Genomic DNA, 10,724 nt, shown 5'->3' with positions numbered 1-10,724 from the left:
GGTATAAATTATGCTCTCGATGACCCTGCTCATACAATGTTATTCCTGCCATATGATTTTTGGACATAAAGAGTAAAGAAATGGAGTTAGATATTTTTGCCTCTCCTTTCAATGTGGTTGCAACTGATGTTCCTAGTAACTTCCAACATGAAATAGTAGAGCCCCAGAGTGACGGTACGTTGAAAGCGATGTACCAAAATATTCCACTGCTCAACTTTTATCAACGCTACGATAAATGATGATGATTTTCCAGTCATGCGGAAGCATTGCTTTAAAATATGTGTCTCTGTTTGGAAGCACCTACCGTTGCGAGCAGTATTTTTTTCAAATTGAATCTAACAAAAAATCGGCTTCGCTCCAGAGTGACTGATAAAAACGTGGAGATGCAGTTAAGAGTTGCAACATCTTCCGTGTCAGCAGACATCACACGATTCACCAAAAATAAAAACTTTCAGCCATCCCACGAGCTGTGAAAGTGAAATAAATCATTGTCTACTTCGCTGCATTTTTTATCTGTAAATAAAATTTCGAAATTTTTAGTGGCCCGCCTGTGTTATTTCTCATTTTATGTGGCCCGCAATACTAAAAAGGTTCCCCACCCCTGATCTAAAAAAGTGACAATCTTTGCAACAATCTCTGTTGAACGGCATGAGATACTGAAATCCTGTTTAACATATCTGATCATATGTTTTACTGTAGTTAAGTTAGCTCAAGCTGGTTGTTGATAAACACCTCTACCCAGAGTGTAATAAACTGGGTGGATGCAGTTGCTGAAGAAAAGGCGGTCGAGAAAATCGCACTGGCCTGTCTACTATTGTTAGTGCTGACGGCTTAGTATAATGAGAACTTTATCTTCTTATCCCCCAATGCTTGAAATCAAGTATGAGACTACCTTCACCTTATTTGCTATAAAACGTAATTCTAGCTATAGTAGAAGTAAGACAGTGGCAGTAAGCTATCTTGTTTGCCTGAGACTTGCACGTGTGGACTTATGACCTGGGGCTGGGGGTACCTAGGGGTGGGCCTATGTACAGCGCAGGTCAATTTTTTTTATGATATTAGAAATTCAAACTTGATCATTTCATTTTTTATACCATATTGCTTTTAGTGATGAAAAGCGTATATAAATATATCAACTTAAAAGTCAACAATTATTGTTGTTAATTCTTTCTTCTCACAGTGAAACGATAGAAACTTTTTTTCTGGGAGGGACAAGAAAGGAAAATGCATGGTATTGGCCGAGTGGAAAAATGTTCTATCCACCCGGTGAGCAGTGATTTGCACTCTGAAAAAAGTTCATATTTTTTTCCTTTCGAATCTAAGTTGTTGTTACCTGGTGATAAATGTTCAGTTCATTTTATGTTATGCTGCAGTTGCGAATATATGGAAAACGTCAAAGTAAACACAAGAGTTTGGCACCAACAAAGGAAAAGATGGCAAAACCAAAAGATTTAAAATACGCATAAATAAGTGTTTGGAAAACTCTATCTTTAATTTGAACAGCCACCAAACCTGCATTAAATTGTTAGATTAAATGATTAGCAGTGGTGCCCAGTTGTGAAAGTGTTGGCGTGACCTTCAACAAGGCCTCGGTTTGAAACCACCCCAAAGCACAAATCAGTTGTGTTTCGTTAAGACACGTAATAGAATGACAAAATAATGGTAGCAGCCGACTAGATGATCATACGACCTTTTGCTTTCTGTTGTATTGCATCTGTCATCGCAGTGTACTGCATGTTGTCGTAATAGACGCAAAATAAAACATGAGTATTATGATGATCAAAAGAATATAAAATATCTAAGTTCTGCGACCACCTTTTAGGCAGTCAATGAATGATTTCCCACAACAGTCGTGTACCCTCACTAGGTGTCGCACCAGCGTCCTGAACTGCCACTCACCAGGATTGCCGGGATTTTTTATACATTGGTTTTCTTGCAACATCAACAAACGCTTCTATAACGTTTAAAACAATATTTAAATTAGAAAAATGTAATAAAGTTCAAAATTTCCAAAGTAGGCCCAAGGTTCCAAATCCGAGACCGAACTCAATTGCATCTAAAACAAAACGTTTTGCCTGTCGTAAAATCAATGACATTAAAAAGTGGACTTCGGCACTTTTTCCGTGCTGACATTTTGTGACAACGCTTAGGTGATCGCCAAATGCAGCCTAGGTGCAATCTCACTGCAATACACGCAGCACAAACTATCTTTGCATCAAACGTCAAAGCATCAGCAAATCGTTTTTGGCAGATGTACCAAACTTCAACTGCAATAGTTTGATGCATTTGCATTTTTATTAAAAAAAACTAAATATATCCAGGAAGCAACAACAATGCAACTTATAGCAACTGGGCTCCTGACTATTCTCCTACCAATGGAGACTGTATGGCAATGGTGCAGCCCAATGATTCTGATGCTGAATGGAAGTGGACAAACCTTGATTGCGGTTCAACAAAATCTTTTATTTGTCAAATCAAAGGTAACATTTTGTTGTTTTTGTTTTTTTACGAAAATATTTGTTTGAATGTAGACCTACCCAAGACATTTATAATTTGAAACTTTAAAAAACTTTCCGTCATTAATCTCTAAAAAACTTTCCGTCATCCGTCAAACTCTGGTGAAGAAGATTTCAGCAATGTTGGAGTTTGTCGTGATCGCAAAACAATTCCATTTGACAGAAATTGTCAAAACCTTCTTCTTCAATTTCAAAACATTGAAAGAAAGATTCCTAACAAAAAAAACGCCAATTTTCTATGCATTCAGTTCCTCAATAAGTTAAACTATGAATTCTCCTCAAGTGCAAACGGGGCCGTTGAGAGGATAGTTTTGGCCCCGTACTAATGAAGTCCTCGGACCTCATGTAAAGACGCTTTTAAAAACAATGGACTATACAAAAAAGAACGCGGTGATTTCTTCAAACTAGCGTGTCTCTTGGAAAAGTTGTGGACCCCTAAAATCATGGAGGGATCTAAAAGTACCCCCCGGATTTCCTCTATCAACACTAGTGACTGCAAGAAAACATGGCTGGCACTGTAGAGCCAATAAATTCCATCGGTACAACCCAAAAATATCAGAGTTGCTAACCAGGACTTAAAAATTTCACATTTTTGAAATTAAATGGAATAGAAATTTCTCAAATTGAAACTTAAACATTTCCAAGCATCTGGGAATAATTTCAAGAACTTGGATTCACAAACCCGCTAACGGTAGCCTATATCCTAGACAGCAAAATCCGCCATTTTTACTGACTTGGTGTCTGGGATGATATTTTACTTGTGCATGTTTGTTACACACACTTTGTACGTTGGTGGTGAACTGATGAGGTTGGACTTAACTTTGCTGCTCAGAAATATAAATAAAACCTTTTCGCAGCAGATAGATTGATTGATTGTTTGCTGATGAAAATAGTATCCGCAAAGTTGGATTTAAGTGAAAATAGTTTATTTTTTTGCAAGATACAGTAAGTTGCCTGATGATGTTGTTGCTGTTGTTGTTGGGCATTAGTGAGTTTTATCCTTCCTTTTCGAGAATCATCCTTCCTTTTCGCAAAACTTATTGCTGCGCTTGTTTCAGTGGTACAAATCAATATCTATGATGATAATTGCGGAAACTACGAAGTAGAATGGAGTTACTGGAACAGGCTGAAAGAAGACTTTTCGTACGCCGTATTCGAAAATGATGAAATGAAACAATCAAACATCAAAATGCCATCTCCGCCTTACAGCAACAACCTTACTTTTAAAAATTTCCTGGAATCTTCAACTTATAATATAGCGGTTGGTAGTCTGACCACTGTGATAAACCGAAACGAGGCGTAAAGTTTGATTTGTTTTTTTGAATCTTTACGCTTGGACTGACAAAGCCTTGATAGATTCTTCCTGGTAGTATTGCATACTTGTAGAGGCTCTTGACGCAGGGCAGCTTACCGAGATTGACGGTTATAGGTAAATCGTTCTTAAACAATTGTTCGTAAAACAATTGTTCGTAAGCAGTTGTTCGTAAAATTAAATCCCTAAAACAATTCTTCGTAAAGCATTTCTTGGTATACATGAATTCTCAATTGCATGCACGAAGAAATGCTTTATGAAGAATTGTTTTACGAAGAATTAATTTTACGAACAATTGTTTACGAAAAAAACGTCGGCCACCGAGATTGACAGAGTGAAGTTTACGATTGTAGAACTGTTGTTGCCGGAGACTTATTCCATTCACTAGGTGCTGCTGAATGGAGAGCAGTCCTGAAATGCGTTGCTCAAGCGCACACCCCGAGAGTCGAACTTGCGCCGCGTGATTTTCAGCCAGGCGCGTAACCACCGAGCTAACGAGGCGGACGTTTGTCACGCACAGGGCAAACTATGCATTTTTACAAAAACCTACAAATTAGTTGCAAGCAAGCCTAAACGCGGATTTACCCAGAAAATTTAGTTGAAGTTCAGAAACTTGCCAAAAGCAAAATTTTCTGACAGATTGACAAGCAGCTGGTTGATATGAAAATCTGCAAAACCTCGTTCTAGCTAGAGTAGACCTATATCCATTTGTTTCAATCTGAAATTATCAAGTAGTCTTCAACGTATGGCCTAGCTTAGAAGCTCTTGCTCCAAAATACGGGTAGCCAGAAATAACCACAAGGCAACTTATTTTGGCTCAAATGATAATTAATTTTATCAGATATATTTTTATTGCTCTATCCAGACGTATCAAACATGAAGCAGACTGCTCATGGAGATTTTAAAACGTTTCAACGTTTTATCACTTTTCCTCTTCATTGACGCCGCTTATTGCAGCTATAGGGTAGTAGGCTGCTATCTCTTTTCGTTTCGGATACGTTATTAATGAAATAGAAGGATGATGATGATGAGATACACAATAAATCTTTTAAATCTAATCTACTTCTTTCGTAATTGTCTTTAGTTTTATAACTTAGTTAGTTTTCAATGTGTTTATGCAGTGTTGTATTAGGACTAGACAACCAAAAAGAACTAAATAAAAATAAAAATTTAAGCGACCGTCTTCCGACAGCATGTCGTTTTATTCCAATAGCCAGCACTGGTTCATATTTCTATTGTTTCTATCAGGTGCGATTGGGTATTTGGACAAACGACAGCTACACTGTTAATGAAACCGTTCAGACAACCAACGCAAAAGTGAAGCTGGAGCAAAGTGGTGTAGTCTGCAACATCTCAGTTGACGTTTTTGATTGCATGACACAAACTCAGGTAGCATCGTGAACACTTTTAAGTGGAATTTATACTAGTTTTGCATTTTGAAATTATACATTACGTCACAGATAAAGCATTATTGCGTATTAATCAATTTGCGTGTTAATCATCTAGCAAGCCAATCGATCGTTGATTGGTGTTAAGTTATTACCAGTAACGTTGACAGGGGGTCCAGGGGTACTTTGGAATTATTATGGTGCCGAAAATCTTTTCAAGAGAGCCGGAAATTTGAAGAAACCACCGCTTTTCTTTGGATATTGTGCATTTTTCTTAGACGTGTCTTGATTTGGGGCAAGAGGATCTCATCACTACCTGGCCCAAAATATCCTCTCAACTGCCCTGGTTATTATTATTGTAAATATATATCTGCATGATAGGTAGTCTATATGCCAACATATTGCAGGGTAATTGCATCCAATGCAAACAAACCAAAACGATTTAAATTGACAAAAGTGAGAATATGTCAAAATGCAATTTATTTATTTTCAGTTTAGCTTTAAATTTAAGAAAATTTTATCGATTTTACAAGGGACTTGGAATTAATAAACATACCAATCGATCGTCAGGCATCATCAAATAGTGTACAATGCAAAAAGAAAGTAGTTTAAAGATATAATATTAGCTTACTCCTAATATTTTTTAAAACTAGTTGACCTCATCAACAAAAGCTATTATTTTTTTCTGGAATCGATTTAATAAGCTTTGTTTAAAAAGTGTAGAGGGATGGCCACCTGCTGTAACGTAATTGAGAGAGTGGGATGAGTGGGAAAGCGGGGTTAGTTGAAAAATCACCATTTTTGTAAATCTCGATAACTTTTTTAATATTTACTGCCACCATGTGATGTAGTCTATGAAACACGTAATCCATGACAGTTTCAATTAGTTGAGTCAAGGTATGTCTGTTTGGCTGACAATTTTGTGATTTTTTACTTTCAAAGTACAATTTTTAGCGTTTTAAGAAACATCTTACGCGTCGATGTCGTAAAAGATAGGCAGACGAGTTTTGGTGTGTGTCAGCTGTAGGTAGATGTTCTACAACACTAAGATATAAACAAGCTTTTGTCAAATGCGCCATGTTTGAATGTTTTAGGAAAGTTGTTTGCCATATACTTATGGGGCCAGCTGGAAAATGGTAGATAGGGTTAGTTGGAACAGGTTTTGATAGCAGTTATATGATAGTAAAGTAAGTAGTGTATGCCCTAATATACTTGTTTTAAGCAGACATACCGGTAGAATGGTTACCTGGAAAGTGCTATACGGCATCACAAATTTTAACAATGAGTTTATTAAAAAAATGTTTACGGTGATTGGTTGTAGCATTTATCGTATTGTACGTATACAATATATTATCACCATAACCACAGCAAACTCGCAGCATCAGATTAAAACAGGTCGTTAATATCTACATTGTGAAGTAAATTTTGTTTTCTTAGAATAATAACAAAGTCCGAACTTGGCCAAACAGTCTTATCTCGAACAAAAACCTCTACAAAATATGCACCAGTGAACCATTGTCTTGCAAGATCTCCATCATTAGATGGAACATGTTTGGACACATTCTGAGACTTCACCAGGACTCACCTCCCCAGAAAGCCCTTGAATTTGCAATAATTGGCAGCAAAAAGTACCAAGGACGAACCGGACGTCACCGTACCAACTTATTACAACTGCTGAGATCTGACATCAGAAAAGCTGGCCTGGGATCCCTGCTCAGCACACCACATCTCCATCGATTGCAAAACATCGCAAAGGACAAAACAGAATGGAGATCCTATCAACCTTGTTAAAAGACTGATCGAAGCCAGCGGATGCCAAACGATTTGGCTACACTGGCGGCGGAGACAGTTACAATAATAAATAGCAAAGTTAGGTATTCTTTGTACGACGTCGATTTTACTCGTCGTAAGACCTTCAACGGCTGGAGTATGTTGGAACTTTTGGCATCTTTCTTCGTTCTCTGAGGCCGAGGATTTATCTTTTTAGCCTATCACGGCAAAGATGTCCTGATATGTCTCTGTTTGTTGTGATTGGTCTGACTTTGCTCAGTTACGGGGATTTACCGTGAGGAAGATGACAACATGAGTCCCACACAGTGGCGCGCCTCCCTGAAATGATCCTGTCCCGGCATACTTGGATCAAGCTCAAAAGAATTCGAGCAGGAGACGTCGGTTTCCATTCTAATATGCACAAGTGGGATTTGACTCCCTCTTCGGTCTGCGAGTGTGGCGCGGAGGGACAAAGTGCTGACCATGTCATTCTTGAATGTCACATTTAAAAGGCACCAAATAGAATGCATGGCAGCACTAAACGAAGCTATGTTTATTCGACCTTCCATCGCCTGCTACGAAATACGAAAAATCTTGCGTCACATAAAAGAAGAAGAATAAGTTAAGCAAAACGACTGATTGCTCAGAGTTAGGCTACTACTTTCAACAAGATTTACTGAATATATTGTGTTTCACACTTACAACTGTTTTATGCAACTTGGAATGTTGTTTAGAGAAGTATTGCTGATGCCTACGCAGTATCACAAAAGATTGATATACCGGTAATCGGTTTTTGGTTTTGTTTTATAAAATACATTTTAGTTGCAATTTTGTAAGTAACCTTTTGTTCATTTTAAATGCACCATGCAGATTGCATCGATTGTATAATACTTGTATGCTTAGATTTTTTAACTCACACACTCAAAAGAGTTCATCCTGTATCAAAAAACGTACCCATCCGAAAAAGAATTGAACAAACCCCAAAAACTAATCGACTGAAATCACGAAAACCCATCTATACTAAAATTACCAGCCTACAACCATTTCGGTGGGAATCACGAATGGAACCAATAATGGCACGCAAATTTGCCAAAGAAATGAGGCATCATCACCGACCCAACAACGGCTCTTCCGGTATTTCACACAACAAACAAACAAGACTGGGTAACAGCTAATAGGATCATCAGCAAACACGCCCGCACTGACCAAACACTACATAGGTCGGGTACTTTCAGCAGCCCTGAACGCCCACACTGCAAATTCAGCATTCAGGATGTAGATCACCTAGTCAAGGATAGCCCAGCTACCAAGATCAGCGGCGGATATGGAACAATACGCACATGTGGTGACATTTTTAAACAATGGTTGATGTGGCAAAGACCTTGCATATGAGATTTGCACACTAAACGACTCTACGACTACTATTCTACTAACATACTTCTGATTGCATTATGTTATTACTATTTATTATCATTTAATTAAATTATATTGTAGGCCTATTCTTAATTTTAATACTTTTTCTCAGCTTCAAATCACGACTCAAGAAAACGAGGAATCGACATTTCTATCAGAAACCATTAATCGAACTTTAATCGAATTACCCAAGTCCTTCCTGAACATTTCAATGGATCCAAACAGAAGAATTACTGTCTCACTAAATTCCACATCTCCAACTATTGAGGGAGAATGTGTCACCTCAGTGCAAGGTAGGTCTTAAGTTTCAAGATTCTCTGTTATTTTCTGTGTGCAGGGCCGGATTTAGATGATGGGATGCCCGGGGCACTTTTAGATCGGGAGGCCACCGTGCAAAAAGAATTTTCGCGCCTACGGCGCGAAAAACCAACTCTACGTCTACAGTAGCATTAATCTAGCACTGCACAGCATTTTGCAGAAACTTTAGAGGCTGAAAGGAAAAAAAAATAACACAAAATCACATTTTTTTCACGTAGGGGGGCCCGGGGCACCTGCACTCTCTGTCCCCCCCCCTAAATCCGGGCCTGGTTGTGTGAATGAGGTGTATGTTGGTGTTGGTTTTGACGGTTTGTTGGTTTAAGTAGGTTAATATCTGTCTGCCTTGCGCACGCCTCCCTTCAATTTTGTGTCTGAGAGAGGGGTTCCAGTTTTCCTTTTTCTTTCCTTGCGCTGCAAATCATAACAAATTAAAACCTTTCTATATGACTACTAGTTCTGTCATGTGAGCTTCATGTTAAGATCATGCGCTAAAATGGAAGCAAGTACGTTCTTCCCATGTTCAATGCCTGGTTAGATGTTAGGAGGTGAAATAAGTGTTATATCGTAGGCTAATTCTTTAGCCACACAACTGCTTCACGTGCAGTAGGAATAGTATTAAGCTGAGGTAAAAATTTGTTGTTGTTTTGTATAATTGGAAAATATTTTAACTTCAAACTAGCACCTCAATATAAAATATTTTGTGAGAAATGCATTTATTTCCTCAGTAAGGTATTGGAAACTATCAAATAATAGACAACGAGCTTTGTATTACTGTAATGTATGCCTTATTAAGGAATTTAAAAATTTTAACAATCAAGTTTTTTCTTGGATACCCCTTTGATACCAAACGACCTGCATTTGCATAAATTACATTTTACCTATTTATTTACTATTTGTATTTTGCAGTACCAAATGTGGTTCAAAGTGCAGTGATTGAAGAAGGATCGACGAATGTAACTATTCCTTCCTCTGACGAAAAATTCGGATATATAAAGTATGGCAATTTTATCACTTGCAACATCCCTTGCATATCAACACTGAATACATCGCTGTATGAAACACACATCATTGTTATTTCATAATCTAAATTTTATAAGCAAGAGCCCCAGACAGCAAAATTCGTCATTTTTTCCATCTGCAGACGTTGTATCAATGTAAAAATGACAGATTTTGCTATATAGGACTCTTGCTTGTAAAATTTAGATTATGAAATAACAATCATGTGTGTTTCATACAGCGATGTATTCAGTGTTGATATGCGTTGCTCTGAGGACTTTGCAAAGCAGACAGTGTCAGTGCAGCTCAATGTTCTGAATCCATGCCTTTGAGCGTCAAGGAAAAAAAAATTTAAATTTTAACCGTTTGGTGTGATCAGATTGAACATCGAACCCAGGTCTATTGAATCACAGAAGACACAAATCCACCTTTAACCACTAAGCCGCCTCAAGCAGCCACAGTTCATCCCTTGGAGTGAGCATTCCCGGTCAGCAAATTCCATCATTTTTTACATTCATTCAACGTCTGCAGACGTTAAATCAATGTAAAAATGACGGAATTTGCAGTCTGGGTTTGAGCAACACATTTCAAGAACAGCTTTCCATTCACCCTCACTGCTCAGTGCGGGAATAATTTACAAACAAACAAGCTGTTCAGTCCAGTTCAGTTGATTTTGTTGTTTCTGGAATGTCGAAATGTTATTCTCAGTGGCTGGGGCTACGTTACGTGTTCAAAGCCTCTGCAAGAAGAATAAATTTTCTAAAAAAGTTTTTACAATCATAGTAGGAAATAGTTTCCTAATCAACTAATCATCACACAGCAGCTTGTACGCAATTGCAAGACAATACGAAAGTGTACCGTGTATTGTTAATATTGCTATAAAGCTATCTTTGGCTTGTTTCCGTTGAACATTGTTGTACAACCAACTTAATGCAGGTTTTTAAAGTTTTTTAACTTTGTACAATTACGCTTCACAAGGCAGGGATGCGTTAAAGAAGCACGATATTAATG

At 37.8% G+C, this 10,724-nt stretch overlaps 1 protein-coding gene across 1 annotated transcript in view; it reads left to right on the top strand.

Moving 5' to 3' along the window:
• Positions 1–1,201: 1,201 nt before the first annotated feature.
• Positions 1,202–10,724, top strand: part of LOC145786434 (uncharacterized) — a 31,014-nt gene continuing 21,491 nt past the window's right edge. The window contains exons 1-6 of the mRNA XM_082598088.1: positions 1,202–1,266; positions 2,322–2,480; positions 3,575–3,777; positions 5,077–5,217; positions 8,512–8,692; positions 9,624–9,711. Coding sequence (XP_082454214.1) covers positions 1,251–1,266; positions 2,322–2,480; positions 3,575–3,777; positions 5,077–5,217; positions 8,512–8,692; positions 9,624–9,711 — 788 coding nt within the window. The 5' untranslated portion in view covers positions 1,202–1,250. The remainder of the gene's footprint in view (positions 1,267–2,321; positions 2,481–3,574; positions 3,778–5,076; positions 5,218–8,511; positions 8,693–9,623; positions 9,712–10,724) is intronic.

Source organism: Aplidium turbinatum, chromosome 17 (assembly GCF_918807975.1).
Source record: "Aplidium turbinatum chromosome 17, kaAplTurb1.1, whole genome shotgun sequence".
NCBI lineage: Eukaryota > Metazoa > Chordata > Ascidiacea > Aplousobranchia > Polyclinidae > Aplidium > Aplidium turbinatum.
The sequence above is the reverse complement of the archived record's forward strand: the minus strand, read 5'-3'. Positions and strand labels throughout refer to the sequence as shown.